This window comes from Cherax quadricarinatus, chromosome 47 (genome assembly GCF_038502225.1).
Source record: "Cherax quadricarinatus isolate ZL_2023a chromosome 47, ASM3850222v1, whole genome shotgun sequence".
NCBI lineage: Eukaryota > Metazoa > Arthropoda > Malacostraca > Decapoda > Parastacidae > Cherax > Cherax quadricarinatus.
The window spans coordinates 19524494-19551681 of NC_091338.1; the positions used below are offsets into that span (position 1 = coordinate 19524494).

Genomic DNA, 27188 nt, shown 5'->3' on the forward strand with positions numbered 1-27188 from the left:
ATAAATACAGAGAAACACTCCCATTCTCGTATAACATTTTTAGAAGAAATGACACCTTGAGTGAAGGAATACTTAAGTACAGGTACACATATGTATAATTATCAGTTATAATAATAATGTAGGTATGTAGTCCACCTGGGCTACATACCTGCACCTACCTACATGGCTACACGACATTTAATGCAGCCCAGGGCCATATTATTACCATTGACATACCATGTTCACTAAGTTTAATAGTTTCTACCAACTACCTTTAGATGCCAACATAAACAATGGAAGTAGTAATGAATAATTCCAGCCGAGAATTGTAAACAAAAGCGTTATCTAATGTAGCATTTTCCTTCTGCCCAGCTACTACACCTCCATTATGTATAAACATAAAATGTTTATATGCTATGTAACGTGTTTCTTATATAATTTTGAAGAAAATATCATAAGATAAATTAATGAAAATGTCTATATTGATGTAAAATTAGACATCTAATGTGCCCAAGAGTGATTATTATTACATAATAGAGAAACGTGCTAATGGAGAATGTAAACAAACTGGGTGGTGCGCGGCGTATTTGAAAGACTGCTTGCCGTATAGAAAGTTTTGGTCATAATTTGAGATCGCCTTATTAGCGGAACGCCGCAAGGTGAAATGCCGAAAAGCGGGGCCCTATTGTACTGTATACTTGACCCATAGGTTAAACAGTATTATTTTTTTTGAACAAACATTTGTCGTTTTCAGGTCTAGGGAGGATAGTTTTGCAACTGTCTTGAAACAAATTCCTTACCACTGTTTTCTCCAGACATCACCTGCAGTACAAAAGAAAAAATAAATTTTAGTACAATATACAGCATCACACAAATAATAACAAGTACATAAATAATTTTAAAATTTTCAAAAACTCTTTAAAAATAAATTAATTATAAAACTTATACAAGTTTCATAAAACAGGATTAAAAAGTTTAAAAATAAGATGTATGGAAAACTAAGTTTAGAAACACAAAAATGATAAGGAAGGTTCATACAGCAGTGAGAAGGCAAGCAATTGGAATAACTACTGTAACTTCATTGTATGGGTCACAAGACAAAATTGCAAAAATTATCTGCAAATTATGCAAGGGAGTCCACACACTACCCCCAAGTACTGTGTTATATGTACAGTGGAATCTCAATATTTGTATGTCCCTACATTCGTACAACTCTATATCTGGCCAACTTTTAAGAGAAATTCGACTTTATTCAGACAATAGTTGACCCAAACAAAACTGTCCATCTGGACGAAGTCCAATGAAAACAAAGCATCACACACTCAGTCTCTTTTCAGCTTTCGTTTGTTAGGCATCTTTTGTACAAACTCTGTGAAATTTTTGTATTTCATTGATATTCTGTGTTTAAATATTTTCACTGAAAGTACTCACCCTCCCCCCCCCAAAAAAAAAAAGTAATCCAAAAAAGTCTAAAAGGAAAGCAGCGAGAGCAACAATTAAAGTGCAAAAAAAACTCATTGCAAAGTGGAAAAGTAGAACACTTGTGTCAAACCTGGCCACTTAATATGGTATAGAGAATTCCACCATATCGTCCATATTGAAAAATAGAAGCAATAAAAGGGGATGATGTGGTAAAAGTAAAAATTCTTGCTATGAAAAGGCCACAGATAATTGAAGAAATGGAAAAACTTATTAGAGTGGATTAACAAAAAAAAAAACAGCTGGCCAGTGTCTGTTTCTGAAACAATAATTTGTGAAAAAAACAAAGCAGTTATATAGTGATTTAAGGCGAGATACCCTGGGAAACAGTGCTGAATGTGATGAATTTGAAGCAAGTAGGGGTTGGTTTGATAGGTTTAAAAACAGTGGGATTCGAAGTGTAGTAAGGCATGGAGAGGCTGCCAGTGCTAACAGAGATGAGGCTAAAAAGTTTAAGGAATTTAAAACCTATGTAAACATTGAGGGATTTATTCCTCAAAGTTTTTAATTGTGGTGAAACAAGCCTGTTTTTGGAAAAGAATGCCTAAGAGAACCTACATCACACAAGAAGAAAAATCATTACCATGAAAGAGGCTAACACACTTCTTGTGTGGTAATGTTAGTGGGGACTGCAAAATTAAACCATTGCTAGTCTACCACTTAAAATCCAAGGGTGTAAGAAAAACAATGATAAAAAGTAAACTCAGTGTAATGTGGAGGGCTAGTAAGTTTATAAGTATGTTTATTCAGGTGTACACAAATAGTTACAAAGATCATCTCTACATACATGCTGCTATGTATGAACCTAGGATAACCCAAAGAAGTATAAGTGACTATTTCCACTGGGGGGCTAATAGTAAAGTTTGGGTAAGAAGGCAGTTAGTTCTTCACTGAGTGGATACATGAAGTGTTTGACCTTAAAGTGTGAAACAGTACCCTGAAAAAAAAAAAAAAACATTAAGGGCACTTTTGGTAATAGACAATGCTTCTGCTCATGCTCCAGGCTTGGAGGAAAATTTGGTGGATAAATGCAGTTTCATTCAAGTGAAGATCTTGCCAATAACACTAGTAGCATTGAAAATTGGGTTGGGCAAATGCTGTTAGTGGGATGAATTGTAAAGGATTTGCCTAGTATGGGTCAACAGGCCTGCTGCAGTGTACCTCCTTTCTTATGTTCCCTTATCCAACCCATGGAGTAGCAAATAATTTTCAATTAAGAAACTTTACACAAAAGCACTGTTGAAAAAGATGCTTTGAAGTGACCTCTGAAACAGAGCTTACCCTTAAGGAAATTTGGAAAAACCATTTAAATATCCTCCAGTGTTTAAGGATAATAGACAAAGCCTGGGGAGAAGTGTCTTTCAGGACAATGAACTCTGCCTGGAAGAAATTGTGGAAAGACCATCAGAGATTTTGACACTTTGAAACAGTCTGTAGTGAAGGATATTCTCTGGGCCAGTCCATGGGTTTGGAAATGGATGACGAGGATGTAGGGGAGCTAGTGGAGGATCACAAGAATGAGCTCACCACAGAAGAACTTCAAGACCTGCACAAGGAGCAGCAAGAAGTGGTTGAGGAAATTTCTTCAGTGGGGAGCAGTAAGGGCAACATTTCCACTGCAGAAATTAAGGAACTGTTACTATTGGGCTCAAAAATTGCATCCTAACATTACTGTTGTGGATAGGAGCATCAACTTGTTCAGTGACAATGTTGGTGACCACTTTGGAAAAAATTCTGAAAAGTCGTCAAAAGTGGACATTGGACACCTTTAGCAAAGAAAAAATCAAATGCCAGTGAATCCCCATCATCTTCAACTGCTACTGCATTGGGACAGAAAAAAAAAAAAAAAAAAAAAACCAGATGGGCAGTTACCTTTTTTTTTTTTATGGAAGGTGCCACCCTTTCAAAGCAATAACATCTCTCCACCTTCCTCTTAGGCCATCAGCACCCCTCAGTAAAGGTAACGTGCAGTTAAGTTTTCATTTATTTCATGTATTTATTGTTTTTTTAAGTTTTTAGTTACAATTTTATGCACACAAATATTATTATACAGGTTTAAATTAGCAATATTTTAATTTAGAATGTTTTTTAATTGGTAATTTTTGGGGGTGTGAAATGGATTAATCCCATTTACATTATTTCCTATGGGAAAAATTTATTCAATCTTTGTATAACTCACTATTCGAAGAGCCTCTTCAAACTGATTAAGTTCAAATATCAAGGTACCACTGTACTAAGGCATATACATGTACTGTATTATAGGTGTTAAACTAGTTTAACACAAAAATATGCAAAAATCATTTTTGTGGAACAGGTCTGCCATCACAAATCCAGCAATCAGTTATTCGACACTAATTTTGGCAAGCACAATTTCAAATTTCCAGGGTTACCACACCAACCTATTGGTACTGTGGTGGCACTACTTGCTGCACAAGTCATTCCAGTTTCTTTTTCTCCAATTATTGTTATCCTGCAGCATGTTTACATGCTGCAGGATAACACTGCCGCCTCAGCTGCTGCTTCACCACTATTATGGACGGCTTGAACGAACGAAAGTTCAGGTAAGATCCCAAAATGGGATGAGCGGGGAAGACGGGACAGACGAAGAAGAGTGCTGGAGAGGAGTGTTCTTAGTTGTAGAAATAGAGCCAGGGCTTAACCCAGCAGCTAAGTCGATCGTGGGACAGACATTGAGAACACACATAGCAGGCTCTTCTGTTGCGACTCCGTTGGGTGAGTGGGGAAGTGTGGACACACGATGAACAGTCGTGAGAGGAAGGTCTTGAGTTGTAGATGAAAGAGCCAGGGCTAAACCCAGCTGCGTGGCACTGCGAGGCTGTGTAGAGAGGGCATGTTGAGGGCATAGAGGAGAGAGCAGACTGCAGACAGTGCTCGCCGACTGATATGCTTCAGGCTGAGGTGAAGAGCTGGTTTGGACGTCAGGTGTTGGGAAGGGTGTTGTGTGTTTGGCTACACTTCGCTGGTGATGGAGCCACTCTTGAGTCTTTTGAAGTCTCTCTTGGACATGTGGAATAGTTGCATTCTGAGGTTAGAGCAGTTCAGATTCGCCACGAGGTAAGATAGTGCGTTTTCAAAAGGAATTTGGTGAGGTTTGGTGCAGGTGTACTTAACAGCTCCTTCTTTCATTAAGTGGAGCATATCAGCTGCGCTCATTTCGGTTGGGAGGTTGGGGGTGGTGTAGAAGGTTAGAGACCCATTAAAGGCTTGGCTTAGGTAACGGTTGCGTGTGGTTTCTTCTTCGACTACTATTTCGTCGTTGTCCGAGGGTTGTTCATAATGTTCTGGTACTATTTCGTCTTCTGTGACTGTGTTGAGAGGAGGCAGGGAGTGTTGGTCGGTCGTGATTTGTTGGGCTGGTGGCGGGTGGTGAGAGGTGGCAGTAGACGGTGGTGTTGGTTCTGGAGTCGAGTCTTGGTCAGAGATACGAGTAGGACCAGGGGTTGAGGTGAAGTTAACAATGTCTGGAATTAGCTTGAGGAGGTCTTGTGATGGTGGCGAGTCTGGAAAGTTGAAGTTTGGCATGTTGTTTAGGCGAAATAGTTCATTGATTGTTGTGTTGAATGAGCCAGGGTTTGCAGCATTAGTAAGGTGTGCATACATCATACAGTATAGCACCTTGGATGGAGCAGCGTCAGGAAGAGCAGAGAGGGACTGGCTGGGTGGAGACGATTGTTGTGTAGCTTGAAGGAGTTCGGTGGTATCTGATTGAATTTTTGCAATGGCGGCTTACTCTCAGTGGCCCTTATATACCGAACAACAGCACACCTCCTCTCGTGACATACGTAATGACTTATTTTATTCATTCTAGAGTATATTCCATGTTTTTATGTTATTAATATTGTTTATTATGTCATATTACTTGAATTGTGATAGATAAATAAGATATTACTGTCATATGGGGACATGGTTATTAAACAGATAGACAAACTGAAGCAAAATAAGTCCCCGGGACCCGATGAGTTGTTTTCCAGCCTGGAGTCTACTCCAGGCTGAGGGACTGATTACCTCAATCTCCTCTTCTTGCACCTCTCTGCTTTGTATTGGACTGATGAAACCACTGTGTGGCAAAACGTTTCCTAAATAAAGATTACCATATGGTGCATAAGTGTCTCAATCTTCAAGAACACTGCAGGTCTACTGGCCCATACAAGGCAGGTCCTTATCAAAATGACCTCTACCCAAAGCTACCCAAGAATTTACTCCCGTACCCAATGACAAATCAAACTCGGCTCCTCCCACTCATATATTTGTCCAGTCTCTTCTTAAAGCTACCCAAGGTCCTAGCCTCGATCACCCTACTAGTAAGTGTGATGTTAAATAAGAACTTAAGTAGGAACACTGCAACAGGCTTGCTGGCCCATATTAGGCAGGTCCTTCACAAATCCAATCCACTAACAGAACAAATCCTACCCAAGCAATAAGCTCAGTGAGGATGTGTCGAGTGTGCTCTCTACGGACTGAACCAAGATGCCCTCCATCGAGCAACTTTACCAACAGCTTAAGGAAGAATTGAGGATGGCAAAGATGGAGATTCGGCGACTGACCGAGGAAAACAAGAAGATTCGTAGTAGTCCTCCTGTTTCGAGTCCTCAGGTCAAGAAGGGAAACTGGTCAGTGGCTGGACAGCATGGAACAAAGTTGACGATCAAGAAGACGAATGGAAAGGTAGAAACGATGAAGAAGAAAGACTGCTGTGGAAACTGTTGTGGAAACATTAATGCATTCTCCGTGCTACCCGATGAATGCAAGTTGACTATTGGGAATGTCATGACGAACAACACCAAGGAAGGCAAGAATATTGTTGTTGGGGATAGCCAAGTTAGGTACATGGATAGGGCATTCTGCTTGAAGGACAGGAGTAGGAGACAGTTTGCTTTCCTGGAGCTGGGATGGAGGATATTGTTAGCCGTCTGGATGACATCATGAGAGGTAATGGGAGCAATCCTATAATCTGTCTCAGTGCTGGAGGCAATGATGTTGGAAGATGTAGGAGTGAAGACCTGATTAGCAGGTATAGGTCAGCAATAGAAATAATTAGGAGGAAGGGTGGGAACCCTGTCATATGTGGTATTTTGCCAAGGAGAGGAGTTAGAAATGAATGGTTGTCCATGGCAATTGGTGTCAACTGCTGGCTGGATAAATACTGTAAGGAAAATGCGGTAACATTCACTGACAACTGGGACCTCTTCTATGGCAGAAATGACATGTATGCCAGGGATGGGGTTCACGTGTCTAGGTCTGGGGTGGGGGCACTGGCAACTGCAGTGGAGGGAGCTGTTAGGACTTTAAACTAGGAATAGTTAGTGGTACGGGTTTTGGCAGGAAAACCCGTAAGTAATAATAGTAATAAGCAGAACGAGGTAGATATTGATAAATTAGACATGTGCAACTCTTGGGTATCTTTATTAAGGAAACGTTTCGCCACACAGTGGCTTCTTCAGTCCATACACAGGAGAAGCTTGAAGGATAGGAGGAGAAAGAGGTAATCAGTCCCTCAACCTTGAGTCGATGTGGTCAGTCCATCAATCTTGAGTAGAATACGGCATATGAGCGGAGAAGGAGCTTATAAACCGTAGGTAGGAGAGGTGCAGCAGTCATAGGTGGTGTCACATTTGCCCAATGTGGAAGTAGGTCGTACCCAAGGGTTAGGCAAGCGAAGAATTCCCAAGTATTAAGATCCCAAGAAGTTGCAGTGTGACAGGATTGTAGATGAATGGTTCACAGAACCGACACATGTCGGTTCTGTGAGGTAGATATTGAAAAGCCAGTGACACTAGGTGATAAGAACAGTAATAGGTTTAGTAGAAAAACAGAAACGAGCAGGAAGGGTAAAGAGAAAGGAGAGTCTTTCAACGTATATTATGCTAATAGCCATAGTGCTAGGAATAAGATGGATGAGTTGAGATTAGTTGCTAGTGCAGGTAACATTGATGTATTTGCCATAACTGAGACGTGGTTTAATTCAAAAAGTCGGGACATGCCTGCGGAATGTCACATTCAGGGTTTTAAATTGTTCCAAGTACAGTGGGCCCCCGGTTAACGATATTTCTTCACTCCAGAAGTATGTTCAGGTGCCAGTACTGACCGAATTTGTTCCCATAAGAAATATTGTGAAGTAGATTAGTCCATTTCAGACCCCCAAACATACACGTACAAACGCACTTACATAAATACACTTACATAATTGGTCACATTCGGAGGTAATCGTTATGCGGGGGTCCACTGTATATAGAAGTATCGGGAAGGGGGATGGGTGGCATTGTATGTCCGAGATCGCTTGAACTGTTGTATAAAAACGGGTATTAAGTCTGAAGTAACACATACAGAGTCTGTTTGGATAGAATTTTCAGAGGGGCTTGAAAAATTTATTTTAGGTGTGATATACCGTCCCCCAAACTTAGATAGGTACCAAGGGAGACTACTATGGGAGGAAATGGCTAAGGCCACAAGGCATGATAATGTGGTAATTCTAGGAGACTAACTTTAGCCACATTGATTGGAATTTCTTGACTGGGAATTTAGAATTATACGACTTCTTAGTTGTAGTTCAGGATTGTTTTTTTGAAGCAGTTTGTGACAGAACCTACAAGAGGAAATAACCTGCTTGACCTAGTTCTGGCAAACAATGAATCCCTTGTTAATAATTTACAAATTTCAGAGGAACTGGGTGCTAGCGACCACAAATCAATTACATTTAGCATTGAATGGAAGTATGATAGTAGAGAACTCAGTAACAGTCCCAGATTTTCGCTTAGCAGATTACGAGGGGCTTAGAGAACACTTATCTGTTGACTGGGGTAACGAAGAGAGCTATCAATATGACAGTTTTCTGAACACTACACATGCTGCTCAAAGAACGTTTATCCCGTATAAAGAAAATTAGATCAAATAGAAATGACCCAAAATGGATGAATAATAGGCTGAAACATCTAGAACATAAGAAGGGAATTTATAGGCATATCAAAAGAGGTGAGGGTCATCTTATGAATCAGTATATTGACATTAAGAGGGACATTAAAAAGGGGATAAGAAAAGCAAAAAAGGGAATATGAAATTAAAGTTGCTAGGGATTCGAAAACTAACCCAAAAAGTTTTTTCCAGGTCTATAGAACAAAAGTTAGAGATAAGATAGGTCCCCTTAAAAATAACTATGGGCATCTTACTGACATAGATCTAAACTTACTCCCTGTTCAGTACATCCACACTTACTACTGTGCAATCTACATCTACAGGACCTTAAATTCCAATATTAACCTTGACCTAAAACGCTTTCTTGATAGTTGCGACAGAACCCACAGGCACAACACCAGACACAAACATCTCTATGACATTCCCCGTGTCCGACTAAACCTTTACAAAAATTCAATGTATGTCAAAGGCCTTAAAATCTGGAACACCCTACCTGAAAATTCTAAAACTGCAGACACATTCATCACCTTCAAAACTACCATCAGAAAACATCTTATCTCCCTGATACACCCTGTCAACTAATTACACGAATACCACCTGGTGGTTAACACGCTCACTCGCCCATTTGACCATAAACAGAAATATCAATCTCAATCTCAAAATAATGAATCTTAACTAGTCATAAGTTGGCCTGTGATACTCCAATACTGAAACTATGTATAGTGCCAAAACAAAAGCATTCACATTGCTAAACTCACAAACTAGTATTTAGTCACTTAGCCATAATACCAACTTACCTCATAATTTTGTAATATTTTAAACTTAAGATTTAATTTAAGTCTGACTGAAATGCCTAGCCATGCTAGGTGTTCTAGTGGTACACTCTGTAATTATTATTTTCCTACATGTAAACCACACAATAACCAAATTCTGTAAACTCAGCATTGTAATCCTTATAGAGAATAAACTTTGAATTTGAATTGAATTTGAATTTGAATAATTTTCTCTCAGTTTTTACACAGGAAGACACTAACAATATTTCAGTAATTAATTTTTATAGTGGGCCTGAAGAAGATAAATTATGTAACATCACAGTCACTAGTGAAATGGTTGTGAAGCAGATAGACAGAATGAAGCAAAATAAGTCGCCAGGTCCTGATGAGCTTTTTTCAAGGGTTCTTAAGGAATGCAAAATGGAACTCTGTGAACCATTAACTAATATTTTCAATTTATCTCTTCAAACAGGTGTAGTGTCTGATATGTGGAAGAAGGCTAATGTAATTCCCATTTTTAAAGCAGGGGACAAGTCGTTACCATCAAATTACCGCCCAATAAGCCTGACCTCAATTGTAGGCAAATTACGTGAGTCAATTATAGCTGAGATTATAAGAAGCCATCTCGATAAGCATAGCTTGATTAATGATACTCAGCAGATTCACGAGAGGCCGTTCTTGTCTAACTAATTTATTAACTTTTGAGGCTGTTGATCACGATAAAGAATTTTATATTATTTACTTAGATTTTAGTAAGGCTTTTGACAGAGTTCCGCACCACTCTTAAAGTGGCAGCTCATGGCATTGGGTGAAAAGTGCTCTCGTGGATAGAGTCATGGCTCACAGACAGGAAGCAGTGTGTGTCCATAAATGGGGTTAAATCCGAGTGGGGATCGGTAACAAGCGGCATTCCACAGGGATCAGTATTGGGCCCGTTGTTGTTTATATATCAATGATCTTGATGAGGGAATTACTAGTGAAATGAGCAAATTTGCCGATAACACAAAGATAGGTAGGATAACTGATTCAAATGTAGATATCAGGGAACTTCAGGAGGATTTAGACAAACTCAATACCTGGTCAGCAAAGTGGCAGATGCAGTTCAATGTAGATAAATGAAAACACTTATAAAGTTATAAGTTAAATAATGTAGAACTTAGCCATACAGATTGTGAAAAGGACTTGGGGGCTATGGTGAGCAGTAACCTTAAACCAAGACAGCAGTTGAAAGTTAAGACACTTGTGCAACATCTGGTTATCTTTATTGTAAACGTTTTGCCATCCAGTAGCTTCATCAATACAAATTCTTGGACATAATTAGAAAACAGAAGAACTATATACAAAAGATGAGGTAATCAGTCCCTCAGCCATGGAGGTGGTGTTTACAACACCAGGTAAGGAGACTGGCGCTTATATAGGCGTCAGTGAAGAAAGACGCGTAGCAGACGAGGGCATAGTCACTGGTAGGCGGGATTCCCCAGTGGAAGTAGGTCCTTCCCAAATTGATGGCCTAGTTGTAGAAGTCGTGAAGAAGGTCATGTAGATGTCCTCTGAATCGAGATACTTCCACCAAGGCTGAGGGACCGATTACCTCATCTTTTGTATATAGTTCTTCTGTTTTCTAATTATGTCCAAGAATTTGTATTGATGAAGCTACTGGATGGCAAAACGTTTACAATAAAGATAACCAGATGTTGCACAAGTGTCTTAACTTTCATCTTGTCGGTATTGTATAGATGTCTTACACAAGACAGCAGTGCCTAAGCGTACGTAATAGGGCAAATAGATTATTGGGATATATATCAAGAAGTGTAAGCAACAGAAGTCCAGAGGTTATACTGCAGCTTTATACATCATTAGTAAGGCCTCACCTAGATTATGCAGCTCAGTTCTGGTCTCCACATTACAGAATGGACATAAATTCGTTAGAAAACATTCAGCGTAGAATGACTAAGTTAATACATAGCATTAGAAATCTTCCTTATGAAGAAAGATTGAAGACTTAAATTACATTCACTTGTTAGACGAAGAATGAGGGGAGACATGATTGAGGTGTACAAGTGGAAGATGAGTATTAATAAAGGGGATATTAATAAGGTCTTGAGGATATCTCTCCAAGAGAGAACCCGCAGTAATGGATTTAAATTAGACAAGTTTAGATTTAGAAGGGACATAGGAAAGTATATTGGTTTGGAAATAGGGTAGTTGATGAGTGGAACAGTCTACCTAGTTGGGTTATTGAGGCTAGGACTTTAGGTAGCTTCAAATTTAGGTTGGATAAATATATGAGTGGGAGGGGTTGGATTTGAGTGGGACTTGCAAATGAGTGGATAGTTTTTTTTTTTTTATTTTTATTATCACACTGGCCGATTCCCACCAAGGCAGGGTGGCCTGAAAAAGAAAAACTTTCACCATCATTCACTCCATCACTGTTTGCCAGAAGGGTGCTTTACACTCCAGTTTTTAAACTGCAACATTAACACCCCTCCTTCAGAGTGCAGGCACTGTACTTCCCATCTCCAGGACTCAAGTCCGGCCTGCCGGTTTCCCTGAACCCCTTCATAAAGGTTACTTTGCTCACACTCCAACAGCACGTCAAGTATTAAAAACCATTTGTCTCCATTCACTCCTATCAAACACGCTCACGCATGCCTGCTGGAAGTCCAAGCCCCTCGCACACAAAACCTCCTTTACCCCCTCCCTCCAACCTTTCCTAGGCCGACCCCTACCCCGCCTTCCTTCCACTACAGACTGATACACTCTTGAAGTCATTCTGTTTCGCTCCATTCTCTCTACATGTCCGAACCACCTCAACAACCCTTCCTCAGCCCTCTGGACAACAGTTTTGGTAATCCCGCACCTCCTCCTAACTTCCAAATTACGAATTCTCTGCATTATATTCACACCACACATTGCCCTCAGACATGACATCTCCACTGCCTCCAGCCTTCTCCTCGCTGCAACATTCATCACCCATGCTTCACACCCATATAAGAGCGTTGGTAAAACTATACTCTCATACATTCCCCTCTTTGCCTCCAAGGACAAAGTTCTTTGTCTCCACAGACTCCTAAGTGCACCACTCACCCTTTTCCCCTCATCAATTCTATGATTCACCTCATCTTTCATAGACCCATCCGCTGACACATCCACTCCCAAATATCTGAATACATTCACCTCCTCCATACCCTCTCCCTCCAATCTGATATCCAATCTTTCATCACCTAATCTTTTTGTTATCCTCATAACCTTACTCTTTCCTGTATTCACTTTTAATTTTCTTCTTTTGCATACCCTACCAAATTCATCCACCAATCTCTGCAACTTCTCTTCAGAATCTCCCAAGAGCACAGTGTCATCAGCAAAGAGCAACTGTGACAACTCCCACTTTATGTGTGATTCTTTATCTTTTAACTCAACGCCTCTTGCCAAGACCCTCGCATTTACTTCTCTTACAACCCCATCTATAAATATATTAAACAACCACGGTGACATCACATACCCTTGTCTAAGGCCTACTTTTACTGGGAAATAATTTCCCTCTTTCCTACATACTCTAACTTAAGCCTCACTATCCTCGTAAAAACTCTTCACTGCTTTCAGTAACCTACCTCCTACACCATACACCTGCAACATCTGCCACATTGCCCCCCTATCCACCCTGTCATAAGCCTTTTCCAAATCCATAAATGCCACAAAGACCTCTTTAGCCTTATCTAAATACTGTTCACTTATGTGTTTCACTGTAAACACCTGGTCCACACACCCCCTACCTTTCCTAAAGCCTCCTTGTTCATCTGCTATCCTATTCTCAGTCTTACTCTTAATTCTTTCAATAATAACTACCATACACTTTACCAGGTACACTCAACAAACTTATCCCCCTATAATTTTTGCACTCTCTTTTGTCCCCTTTGCCTTTATACAAAGGAACTATGCATGCTCTCTGCCAATCCCTAGGTACCTTACCCTTTTCCATACATTTATTAAATAATTGCACCAACTACTCCAAAACTATATCCCCACCTGCTTTTAACATTTCTATCTTTATCCCATCAATCCCGGCTGCCTTACCCCCTTTCATTTTACCTACTGCCTCATGAACTTCCCCCACACTCGCAACTGGCTCTTCCTCACTCCTACAAGATGTTATTCCTCCTTGCCCTATACACGAAATCACAGCTTCCCTATCTTCATCAACATTTAGCAAGTCCTCAAATAGAGTTATCAGACCTTATTTCTTGGGGAGCATTTAAAATTGGGTTGGGCAAATGTTTTGCTAGTGGGATGGATTGTAAAGGACCTGCCGAGCATGGGCCAACAGGCTTGCTGTAGTGATCCTCCTTTCTTATGTTCTTAGGTGCAAGTTCGACTCAAATCCAACCCCTCTCACTCGTGTATTTATCCAACCTAAATTTGAAACTACCCAAACCATAGCTTTTAGAACATAAGAAAGGAGGAACACTGCAATAGGCCTGTTGGTCCATACTAGGCCGGTCCTTCAGAAATCCAACCCACTAATAGCATAACTGCTACCCAAGCAATAAGCTTTGATAAACCTATTTACTCATGTGCAAGACCGATTCAAACCAACCCCTCTCACTCATGTATTTATCCAACCTAAATTTGAAACTACCCAATGTTTTAGCTTTGATCACCCTACTAGGCAGACCGTTCCATTCATCAACTACCCCTATTCCCAATGTTCATTTATACATTTTATTAGTGCTTTACATTTATTTGGCATTCTTTTCTGCATGTAAATCTATATTTAAGCTAGGTAAGTGACCCCTGAAGTGACCTAGAGTCCTTATGGAGGGGGATTCCCCTTCCAAACAATAACCTCTCTTCCCTCTCTCCTCCTCCCTGTCTTCCATTCATCAACAATAGCCTTCAATAAAGGTAACTGTCATGTTGAATGTTCATTCTTTTGTGCATGTAAATCTATCTTTACGGTAAAAAAAAAATTGTTGTTGATACTTCTGGGTGTCAGGAACAGATTAATTGTATTTACATTATTTCTCATGGGGAAAATAGATTCGAAAATTGTAGATTTCGACAATAGTAACACTTCCAGGAACAGATTAATTACGCTAAACGAGGGACCACTGTATGTTCAAAAAAATAGCTAAAAAGCATGCAACAGAAGTCACCACTTGAAAATCTAGTGTCTTCAACATATGCTCAGCCTGATGTGCTACCACTGTCATCATCAGTTCCTGATATCTGTCACCTTCCAAGATGAACATGGCAGTCCTGGCAGCCCTTCACCTCAAGACGATGGCAGCCCTTCACCTCAAGACGATGGCAGCCCTGACAGCCCTTCACCTCAAGAAGATGGCAGTCCTGGCAGCCCTTCACCTCAAGACGATGGCAGTCCTGACAGCCCTTCACCTCAAGATGATGGCAGTCCTGGCAGCCCTTCACCTCAAGACGATGGCAGTCCTGACAGCCCTTCACCTCAAGACGATGGCAGTCCTGACAGCCCTTCACCTCAAGAAGATGGCAGTCCTGGCAGCCCTTCACCTCAAGACGATGGCAGTCCTGGCAGTCCTTCACTTTAAGACATGTCAATGTGTTTAGCTGTAAATTTCAGCTGATCACTTTGGAAGCGGCAGTGGTGAACTTTCTTGTTTAAGTAAAGCTGGTCAACTTTATTAAGTGTATTTTAACCTAACCACTCTGTAATCCGGCAAGCTCAGTAATCCAGCACACTACAGGTCCCATTGATGCCAGAAAAGTGTTAAGCACTATGTTATGGTATGGAGGAGAGTTATCAAAGGTATGAAGGGTAAGGCAGGCCTGTTATTCCTTCCTAAAATCAAAATAGAAGAGATTTATTATTTTGAGGTATACTAGAGGACCAAGTGAAATTGGAATTTAACATTCAAGGTTATGAATTTTTCCAACAAGATAATGCACCCTCTCCTCATCCAAAAGTTTGAAAGCTGTTCAGTGATCCTAACAAGTTTGACTGACGGTAAAAGATAAAGGCCTGGTACGGGAGGAAACATTGTCCCTGTTCACCCTAGCAGCAATTAGGTACAAGACACACTGAGGGCAAATTTCTAGGTCTCCACCTTGGCTGTAATCTTAAATTCCAGACCCATATCAAGCATACAACTAAGAAAGTTTCCAAAACAGTAGGTATCCTTTCCAAGATACAATACTATGTACCCCAAAGGGTGCTCCTTACTTTATCTCACTCTCTAATGTACCCTTACCTCATCTATGGTATTTGTGCCTGGGGATCTACCACGGTCAATCACCTTAAACCTTTAATATGCAACACAAAGCAGCAGTGCAAATGATCACAAACTCCAGCGTCAGACAACACACCCAACCTCTCTTCAAAAGGATGAACTTATTTGATATACCTAATACATATACACACTTATTATTGTGCCTACTATATATATACAACATTAAACTCCAATATCAACCCTCTGCTCAAACTTCTGGACAGCTTCAACAGAATACACAGGCATAACACAAGGCACAAAACACTTTTTAACATCCCTCATCTGTCTCACTATGCAAAAATGCAATGCACATACAGGGCCCAAAGATCTGGAACTCTCTGCCTGAAACAGCAAGAGGTCCCTTGCCCACAAATCAGTTTAGGACCATACTCAAAAATCATCTCATCTCGCAATAACAAACATACCCACACTATGCTAAACCCCAACCAAATTCAAAGCAACTCTAAATATTTTATTATCCATTAACTATTAAGCCATTATTACAAACTTAAAAATGCATGTCTATATCACTAATTGTACCACCTCATATTAATAATACAGTGAAATATTGAATATCTGTATTCTACCACTCTTCAACCGTCTAGACTTAAGTAGTCTATAAGTACTACGTTAAGTCTGCCTGAAATGCCTCGGCATGATAGTGGCTTTCTTTGTTCCAATCCAATTATGAAATGTAAACACATTGTAACCTTAGCAAAGAAATCAAATTTTACTTTATTATCCATTCTCTCGTATCTAGGCCCAAATTTACTGCTCACAGCTTATCTGAGTGAGCTGAGCTCATGGTGTAGAACTACAGCTTGAACCCAGGCTTCAAAGCCATAAAACTGACAGATGGACCCTCAAAAGGGTTAAAAACAAAGTTATATACAGTAGGGTCCCACTTATACAGCAGGTTAGGTTCCAGGCTACTGCCAGAAAGCAGAATGCCATTTTTTCCGCTTATAAATGCATATAAATGCCAGGTAACAAGTTTACACTAATATATATTATGTTAGCAACAGAACTAGGCATTAAAAACAATAAAAAGTAAAATACACACACAATACACCCATTACTTACCTTAAAATATTTGTAGTCTTAATGTAGGGTGAGAGGCGAGTTTTATTTGTAGGAAGTCAGGCTGGGAAGTATGGGTAGCCAGGAAGGGCAGCCCTCCCCACCCCACCCCACTCAATGTAAAACCAGACGAACGCGTTGGGTTTTCGTCACTTTACATTGTCTACAAGTTGTGTCTATGTTGATACAGTAGAATAAATAAAGAGAAACACTTACATTCTCACGTAACACCATTTTTAGAAGAAATACCCCCCCCCCCCGAGTGAAGGCATACGTACTTGGGTACAGGTACGCATACATATAATTATCAGTTACAATGATAATGTAGGTATGTAGTCCGCTTGGGCTACATATCTATACCTGCCTACACAGCTACATGATATTTAATGTGGCCTAGAGCCATATTATTACCGTCGACATACCATATTCACCAGGCTCTGGTGGCCTGGTGGTTAACGCTCTCGCTTCACACGGTGAGGGCCTGGGTTCGATTCCCAGCCAGAGTAGAAACATTGGACGTGTTTCTTTCCACCTGTTGTCTATGTTCCCCATCAGTAAAATGGGTACCTGGGTGTTAGTCGACTGGTGTGGGTCGCATCCTGGGACACTGACCTAAGGAGGCCTGGTCACAGACCGGGCCGCGGGGGCGTTGACCCCCGGAACTCTCTCCAGATAAACTCCAGATTCCTAACAACTACCTTTAGATGCCATCATCTAAAGGAAAAGTCGGTCGATGGATCTATAATTTCCTCACTAACAGAACACAGAGTAATAGTCAACAAAGTAAAGTCCGGGGCAGCTACTGTGAAAAGCTCTGTTCCACAAGGCACAGTACTCGCTCCCATCTTGTTCCTCATCCTCATATCTGACATAGACAAGGATGTCAGCCACAGCACAGTGTCTTCCTTTGCAGATGACACCCGAATCTGCATGACAGTGTCTTCCATTGCACACACTGCAAGGCTCCAGGCGGACATCAACCAAATCATTCAGTGGGCTGCAGAAAACAATATGAAGTTCAACGATGAGAAATTTCAATTACTCAGATATGGTAAACACGAGGAAATTAAATCTTCATCAGAGTACAAAACAAATTCTGGCCACAAAATAGAGCGAAACAACAACGTCAAAGACCTGGGAGTGATCATGTCGGATGATCTCACCTTCAAGGACCATAACATTGTATCAATTGCATCTGCTAGAAAAATGACAGGATGGATAATGAGAACCTTCAAAACTAGGGAGGCCAAGCCCACGATGACACTCTTCAGGTCACTTGTTCTATCTAGGCTGGAATATTGCTGCATACTAACAGCACCTTTCAAGGCAGGTGAAATTGCTGACCTAGAAAACGTACAGAGAACCTTCACGGCGCGCATAACGGAGATAAAACACCTCAATTACTGGGAGCGCTTGAGGTTCCTAAACCTGTATTCCCTGGAACGCAGGCGGGAGAGATGCACGATTATTACACCTGGAAAATCCTAGAGGGACTAGTAGCGAACTTGCACACGAAAATCACTCACTACGAAAGCAAAAGACTTGGCAGACAATGCAACATCCCCCCAATGAAAAGCACTGGGGTCACTAGCACGTTAAGAGACCATACAATAAGTGTCAGGGGGCCCGAGACTGTTCAACTGCCTCCCAGCATACATAAGGGAGATTACCAACAGACCCCTGGCAGTCTTCAAGCTGGCACTGGACAAGCACCTAAAGTCGGTTCCTGACCAGCCGGGCTGTGGCTCGTACGTTGGTTTGCGTGCAGCCAGCAGTAACAGCCTGGTTGATCAGGCTCTGATCCACCAGGAGGCCTGGTCACAGACCGGGCCGCGGGGGCGTTGACCCCCGGAACTCTCTCCAGGTAAACTCCAGGTTCCCTGGGTGGCTAAGCCTCCCTTCCCTGGGTGGCTAAGCCTCCCTTCCTTGGGTGGCTAAGCCTCCCTTCCTTGGGTGGCTAAGCCTCCCTTCCCTGGGTGGCTAAGCTCTCCCTTCCCTGGGTGGCTAAGCTCTCCCTTCCCTGGGTGGCTAAGTTCTCCCTTCCCTGGGTGGCTAAGCTCTCCCTTCCCTGGGTGGCTAAGCTCTCCCTTCCCTGGGTGGCTAAGCTCTCCCTTCCCTGGGTGGCTAAGCTCTCCCTTCCCTGGGTGGCTAAGCTCTCCCTTCCCTGGGTGGCTAAGCTCTCCCTTCCCTGGGTGGCTAAGCCTCCCTTCCCTGGGTGGCTAAGCCTCCCTTCCCTGGGTGGCTAAGCCTCCCTACCCTGAGTGGCTAACCCACCCTACCCTGGGTGGCTAACCCACCCTACCCTGGGTTATCCTGGGTGGCTAACCCTCCCTACCCTGGGTGGCTAACCCTCCGCACCCTGGGTTATCCTGGGTGGCTAACCCTTCCTACCCTGGGTGGCTAACCCTCCCTACCCTGGGTGGCTTACCCTCCCTACCCTGGGTGGCTTACCCTCCCTACCCTGGGTGGCTTACCCTCCCTACCCTGGGTGGCTTACCCTCCCTACCCTGGGTGGCTAACCCTCCCTACCCTGGGTGGCTAACCCTCCCAACCCAGGGTGGCTAACCCTCCCTACCCTGGGTGGCTAACCCTCCCTACCCTGGGTGGCTAACCCTCCCTACCCTGGGTTATCCTGGGTGGCTAACCCTCCCTACCCTGGGTTATCCTGGGTGGCTAACCCTCCCTACCCTGGGTTATCCAGGGTGACTAACTCTCCCTACCCTGGGTTATCCTGGGTGGCTAACCCTCCCTACCCTGGGTTATCCTGGGTGGCAAACACTCCCTACCCTGGGTTATCCTGGGTGGCTAACACTCCCTACCCTGGGTTATCCTGGGTGGCTAACACTCCCTACCCTGGGTTATCCTGGGTGGCTAACACTCCCTAACCTGGGTTATCCTGGGTGGCTAACACTCCCTAACCTGGGTTATCCTGGGTGGCTAACACTCCCTAACCTGGGTTATCCTGGGTGGCTAACACTCCCTACCCTGGGTTATCCTGGGTGGCTAACACTCCCTACCCTGGGTTATCCTGGGTGGCTAACACTCCCTACCCTGGGTTATCCTGGGTGGCTAACACTCCCTACCCTGGGTTATCCTGGGTGGCTAACTCTCCCTACCCTGGGTGGCTAACTCTCCCTACCCTGGGTTATCCTGGGTGGCTAACTCTCCCTACCCTGGGTGACTAACCCTCCGGAGTTAAAAATCCGAACAAAAATTCGTGCCGGAGAATAACCCCCGGTCCTTCAGTGTGAGCTTAGGACGCTACCAACTGAGCCACGCTGCAGCAAGAATAAGAAGCAACCAGCTTTGATCCAAGAAAAGTAGAGAAAGCTTCACTTCTTTGGGCTTCCAAAGGACCCCAATGGAAATAAGTCACTGACCTTTTTGGGTTATCCTAGGTTCTCTACACATATATTGTTATGTATGATACTCTATGTAAATGTATTTGTGTATACCTGAATAAACTTACTCACTATACTTGGATGAAGAGCCCTCACCGGCATAAAAGCAAGTTCCTTCAAGCTGATGTTCCTGAACCTCCTTACATATATATGGTGCCTTCACACACAATTAGTGTTACAAATATAAATGACAAGTACTTACTCAGGTTTAGGAATAAGGAGCAAGGTATATGATGCCTTACTGAGGGAGGTACGTGCGGGATTACACGAGCAGATGAAGGAGGAGGAGGAGGAGGTGTGAGGCACAACCTTGACTCGGCTTCACACGCCTTCACAGTTGATGAAATAATAAAATTGTCAAAAAAAAAAAATGTTATCAGACTTTCTTCTATTATTTGGAAATGGTTTCTATCTCAAATTATTAGATTTTTATTGACTGTAAAGTTGGAGCTTCCGACATCATCAAGTGAAAAATAAATATTAATTTGTCCGCAAAATTCGTGTTCGTTTGATCAAGGTTTTTAATTAATTTTGTGCAGTATGCGCATAATAACGTTAATTAAGTGAACGTTATATATATTGTTACAGTTATTATGAAACATAATTAAAATATAATGTAAGACATACATCTTTCTGTCTATATAAGACCTACATTTCCCAAGTAAACTAAACTGAAGTTCAGACAAACAGAAATCGAACAACTTAGTATTATTATTATTATTATAATCAAAAAGAAGCGCTAAGCCACAAGGGCTATACAGCAACAACTTAGTAATAAAAATTACTTTCCCTGGAGTTACTGAACTGATATACCGAGATGTAAACTAAGGTAGATATAAGGTAGTAAAACAACTAATCATGGGATATATACACCGATAAGAGTATATATTTTATCATAAACACACTAAAATGGTGGAAAACTTTTTATAGAGTGTAGGGATGACAAGGTAAGAAGGAAGGCTGAGAGACAATGTTTGCATAACAAACACTAATTCTTTTTACTGTTTTACTGAGACCAATAAAAATAACAACGTTTTCAAAAGATCCTTTTGATCGACACCATGCCTAACCCTTCTAGGGTAGGGTAGGTGCCTGAGCCCGAGGCTTTAGCTCATAAGACTGTCATTCCCATTTGCCCCCTTGGGGCGGGGATGACAGACCAGAGAGGCCTAGCTTGTGACTAGGCCTGGGGACAGTTGGTCCCAAAGATGAGGAGGTACTTGTGCCTCCTCCCATGGGAGACTTAGGTCTCAGACACTCCCTAAAGAGCGAGCAAAGGCCGGGCCACCACTTGGAAAAGGCCCGGGCCGGGAGAATACCGGCGAATCTTTAATAATAATAATAATAATAAAAGATCCTTATCGACACCATGCCTAACCCTTCTAGGGTAGGGTAGGTGCCTGAGCCCGAGCTTACAGCTCACAAGACTGTCATTCCCATTAGCCCCCTTGTGGCGGGGATGGCAGACCAGAGAGGCCTAGCTTGTGACTAGGCCTGGGGACAGTTGGTCCCAAAGATGAGGAGGTACTTGTGCCTCCTCCCATGGGAGACTTAGGTCTCAGACAGTCCCTAAAGAGGGAGCCAAGGCCGGGCCACCACTTGGAAAAGGCCCAGGCCGGGAGAATACCGGCTAATCTTTAATAATAATAAAATAAAAGATTCTTTGTTCACGCTTAATATGAATGAAAAACAATTATTCACATAAAAAAAATAATATATTTTTTAGATTTTCCTGGATGCTCTAGAAGATAAACAAAATACAGATATACTATACACAGACTGCGAAAGTCTTTGACAAGAGTGACCACGGTATAATAGCGCACAAAATGCGTGGTAAAGGAATAACAGGAAAAGTTGGTGGATGGATCTATGATTTCCTAACAAATAGAACACACATAGTAGTAAACAGAGTAAAGTCTGAGGCGGCTGAATTCATTGATATTGTCTACAAGAGTGCAGAGTCCCTGAAAAATCCCAACCCCCTAAATTGCCATCATTTGTTGCACATAACCTAAAATCTACTAATTTTTGTGTTCTATATATTAAAAAATCACTTCCCCATCAACTTCTTGCACATAAGAAAACAGAGGGGCTACAGTATCACAGTGTTAGGATTTATATTGGGAACTCTGCTCTCAACATATTTATCTTGTATGCTCCTGCTGATAAGTTTAATTACTTGGAGCTCCCAACTTGTGCTCAGTCTGAGCCTACTCTTATTATTGGTGATTATAATGCAAGACACAAAAGCATTGGAAACTCTCAGTTTGCTAATCGTAAGGGTAATCAACTGTTGTCACTCTTGAACAGTCGTGATAATGTGCAAATTGTAGGTGACCTTGAACCCACACATATATATGGAGGTGTCCTTGATATGTGCCTGGGCTTCAACATTACTTCTGAGAGCCGTGAGTCTTCCACTGTAACAGATATATCATCAGATCAATCCCCAAGGCTAACCTCCCTAGATATTACCTGGAGTTTACCTGGAGAGAGTTCCGGGGGTCAACGCCCCCGCGGCCCGGTCTGTGACCAGGCCTACTGGTGGATCAGAGCCTGATCAAACAGGCTGTTACTGCTGGCTGCACGCAAACCAACGTACGAGCCAGAGACCGGCTGGTCAGGAACCGACTTTAGGCGCTTGTCCAGTGCCAGCTTGAAGACTGCCAGAGGTCTGTTGGTAATCCCCCGTATGTAAGCTGGGAGGCAGTTGAACAGTCTCGGGTCCCTGACACTTATTGTATGGTCTCTTAACGTGCTAGTGACACCCCTGCTTTTCACTGGGGGGATGTTGCATTGTCTGCCAAGTCTTTTGCTTTCGTAGTGAGTGATTTTCGTGTGCAAGTTCGGTACTAGTCCCTCTAGGATTTTCCAGGTGTACATAATCATGTATCTCTCCCGCCTGCGTTCCAGGGAATACAGGTTTAGGAACCTCAAGCGCTCCCAGTAATTGAGGTGTTTTATCTCCGTTATGCACGCCGTGAAGGTTCTCTGTACATTTTCTAGGTCAGCAATTTCACCTGCCTTGAAAGGTGTTGTTAGTGTGCAGCAATATTCCAGCCTAGATAGAACAAGTGACCTGAAGAGTGTCATCATGGGCTTGGCCCCCCTTGTTTTGAAGGTTCTCATTATCCATCCTGTTATTTTTCTAGCAGATGCGATTGATACAATGTTATCGTCCTTGAAGGTGAGATCCTCCGACATGATCACTCCCAGGTCTTTGACATTGGTGTTTCGCTCTATTTTGTGGCCAGAATTTGTTTTGTACTCTGATGAAGATTTAATTTCCTCGTGTTTACCATATCTGAGTAATTGAAATTTCTCATCGTTGAACTTCATATTGTTTTCTGCAGCCCACTGAAAGATTTGGTTGATGTCCGCCTGGAGCCTTGCAGTGTGTGCAATGGAAGACACTGTCATGCAGATTCGGGTGTCATCTGCAAAGGAAGACACGGTGCTCTGGCTGACATCCTTGTCTATGTCGGATATGAGGATGAGGAACAAGATGGGAGCGAGTACTGTGCCTTGTGGAACAGAGCTTTTCACCGTAGCTGCCTCGGACTTTACTCTGTTGACTACTACTCTCTGTGTTCTGTTAGTGAGGAAATTATAGATCCATCGACCGACTTTTCCTGTTATTCCTTTAGCACGCATTTTGTGCGCTATTACGCCATGGTCACACTTGTCGAAGGCTTTTGCAAAGTCTGTATATATTACATCTGCATTCTTTTTGTCTTCTAGTGCATCTAGGACCTTGTCGTAGTGATCCAATAGTTGAGACAGACAGGAGCGACCTGTTCTAAACCCATGTTGCCCTGGGTTGTGTAACTGATGGGTGTCTAGATGGGTGGTGATCTTGCTTCTTAGGACCATTTCAAAGATTTTTATGATATGGGATGTTAGTGCTATCGGTCTGTAGCTCTTTGTTGTTGCTTTACTGCCCCCTTTGTGGAGTGGGGCTATGTCTGTTGATTTTAGTAACTGTGGGACGACCCCCGTGTCCATGCTCCCTCTCCATAGGATGGTAAAGGCTCGTGATAGGGGCTTCTTGCAGTTCTTGATGAACACGGAGTTCCATGAGTCTGGCCCTGGGGCAGAGTGCATGGGCATGTCATTTATCGCCTGTTCGAAGTCATTTGGCGTCAAGATAACATCGGATAGGCTTGTGTTAACCAAATTCTGTGGCTCTCCCATAAAAAATTCATTTTGATCTTCGACTCTCAGTCTGGTTAGCGGCTTGCTAAAAACTGAGTCATATTGGGACTTGAGTAGCTCACTCATTTCCTTGCTGTCATCTTTGTAAGACCCATCTTGTTTAAGTAGGGGCCCAATACTGGACGTTGTTCTCGATTTTGATTTGGCATAGGAGAAGAAATACTTTGGGTTTCTTTCGATTCCTGACTCCTAAAGGATTCTTTTAGCTTAAGTTCGATGCTTTCTATTTCTCTGACCAGTGTCTCCCTACGCATTTCAGATATATTGACCTCTTTTAGCCGCTCTGTTATTCTTTTCCGTCGCCTGTAAAGGGAGCGCCTGTCTCTTTCTGTTTTACATCTACTCCTCCTTGTTCTTAGAGGAATAAGCCTTGTGCATACATCGAGTGCCACCGAGTTAATCTGTTCTAGGCATAAGTTGGTGTCTGTGTTGCTTAGTATATCTTCCCAGCTTATATCGGTTAGGACTTGGTTTACTTGGTCCCACTTTATGTTTTTGTTATTGAAGTTGAATTTGGTGAATGCTCCCTCGTGACTAATCTCATTATGTCGGTCTGGGGCTCCGCGCATACATGACTGAACCTCAATTATGTTGTGATCTGAGTATATTGTTTTTGATATGGTGACATTTCTTATCAGATCATCATTGTTAGTGAAGATGAGGTCTAGTGTATTCTCCAGTCTAGTAGGCTCTATTATTTGCTGGTTTAAATTGAATTTTGTGCAGAGATTTAAAAGCTCGCGTGAGTGTGAGTTTTCATCAGAGCTGCCTCCTGGTGTTATTACTGCAACAATATTATTTGCTATATTCCTCCATTTTAGGTGCCTTAAGTTGAAATTCCCCAGGAGCAAGATGTTGGGTGCAGGAGCTGGAAGGTTTTCCAGACAGTGGTCAATTTTTAACAGCTGTTCCTGGAATTGCTGGGATGTTGCATCCGGAGGCTTGTAGACTACCACAATGACTAGGTTTTGGTTCTCGACCTTTACTGCTAAAACTTCCACTACATCATTTGAGGCATTTAGCAGTTCTGTGCAAACAAGTGACTCTGCAATGTACAGGCCAACCCCCCCCCCCTTTTGCCTGTTCACTCTGTCACATCTGTATAGGTTGTAACCTGGGATCCATATTTCGTTGTCCAAGTGATCCTTTATGTGGATCTCAGTGAAAGCCGCGAACATTGCCTTTGCCTCTGCAAGCAGTCCACGGATGAAAGGTATTTTGTTGTTTGTTGCTGGCTTTAGACCCTGTATATTTGCAAAGAAGAATGTTATCGGACTGGTGGTATTGTTGGTACTGGGAGCGGATTTTTTTTCCGGCATTAGTATCTGTATCTGTTGGTTTGGAGTGGAGGCCATCGACTGTGGTTCCACTCCAGGAATGACTGGATTTGGTGTACGATTTCTGCCATTTCCTGCCAGTTTTTTTTCCTTCCTGGCACTAAAAAACCTCTCCCTCTTGAGTGGCTGTGGCTACCCAGGTTTTCCCATGGCCTGGATGTTTTGTATCTTTTTGTCCCCTTTAGATGGTATTCCTGGCAATTTAAGTTATAGCACAGTCTTTCCTGTACTGAAGAGGTACACAGTTCAGGGTGAAAAAGCTTACAGGAAGGGAGTTTGCATTTTCCTGTTGTCATATGGGCATGGCATTTTCTAGGGTGGTCATAGTTGCACGTCCCATCTGTTTTTCCAGATTTCCCATGCCAGCAGATACCGAGTGCATAGTATGTGCACAGGCTTGGTTTCCGTTTGCCTTGGGTTTCTGTGACTGTATTCCCTGTTGGTGCATGTTTCCCTGTCTTACTTCTATCCTCCCTAGCACCAACAATGGAGCTCCCACCAGTTGTTTTTGGTAATATATCCTCACTATTGCTAGTGGAGTCCTCTTGTTTGCTATTTCCTGCGGTATTTCTAGTTTGCAATATTGGTTTTATCTTATCTTTGACTACACTTGTTTCCCTACTATGGCTCCTGTCCCCTGTGAGGTCATTTATATGTATTCCTTCCTGCGTATAATTCCCGACTACCTGGACAAAATCTCCAGCTTCACCATTACTGTCTCCCAGGACAGCATCTCCAGCTTCCCCATTACTGTCTCCCAGGACAGCATCTCCAGCTTCACCACTACTGTCTCCCAGGACAGCACCTCCAGCTTCACCATTACTGTCTCCCAGGACAGCACCTCCAGCTTCACCATTACTGTCTCCCAGGACAGCACTATCAGCCCCCCATTTACTGACTACCAGGACATCATCTCCAGCCTTACAGTTTCTGACTACATGGCCAGTATCAAGGGCAGTACCATTCAGCCCAGACTTTTTATGTTCCCATCTGTTGTAGAAAGCTTCCAGGTTTTCTATGAAAGCAGCTTTGATGTTGACCTCTTTTAATACCCTTGTGATTTTAGTCCACAGATTTTCCTCATTTGGGCATACCCAAAAACACTTCCCTGTTTTAATACTGCTTGTAGCTAGTTCTTGGATATCTGCACAAGGGGCGTGACACCAATTTCCACAAAAATGACAATTTATGCATGTGGAAGCCCGTTTGTTTGACTGACCACAGACTACACACAGCTTCATAATGATTTGAATGGTTGATTTACTGCAATTCTACTAGCAACCTCTTGAATATTCTATTAATAACCTGCTAGGTAGTGCACAACGAAACCGTTTGAAACCAGTCCAGGGTTCGGACCAGTCAAGGGTTCGGACCAGTCTATCTGATCTGATCAGTGGGTCACTTATTTAAACCATACTGGTCGGTGATTTGAGCTAACACATGAAGGATCTACTGGAAATTATCTACCCGAGTAATATGTGATTTGATTGATACAAAAGTATAACTTGCGTGTTGAAGAGCCGGTGACTGCTGGCACTCCTACAATGACGAACGGTCGACCTCCACCCTTGTTTATCAATCGCTGTATCTAGCATTTCTATTTTTTTTTCCGTCTCCACCACAATAAATGCTATATTATCACTATAGTTGACTGGTGCAAATTTTGGAGGAAGGACGCTTTTTGTGTAGTAATAATTGCTTCTCGTTGTGTATATTGCGACCGCTGGTAACTACAGGTTATATGAAATTCAC

The 27188-nt window shown here is 42.4% G+C and overlaps 1 protein-coding gene across 1 annotated transcript in view; it reads right to left on the reverse strand.

Moving 5' to 3' along the window:
* Positions 1-20228, reverse strand: part of LOC128696503 (HIG1 domain family member 1A, mitochondrial) — a 77732-nt gene extending 57504 nt beyond the window's left edge. Inside the window, exons 1-2 of the mRNA XM_053787775.2 lie at positions 20087-20228; positions 780-801 (exon numbers count right to left, since the gene is read on the reverse strand). Of these exons, the coding sequence (XP_053643750.1) occupies positions 780-798 (19 nt within the window). The 5' untranslated portion in view covers positions 799-801; positions 20087-20228. The remainder of the gene's footprint in view (positions 1-779; positions 802-20086) is intronic.
* Between the last annotated feature and the right edge of the window lie 6960 nt (positions 20229-27188).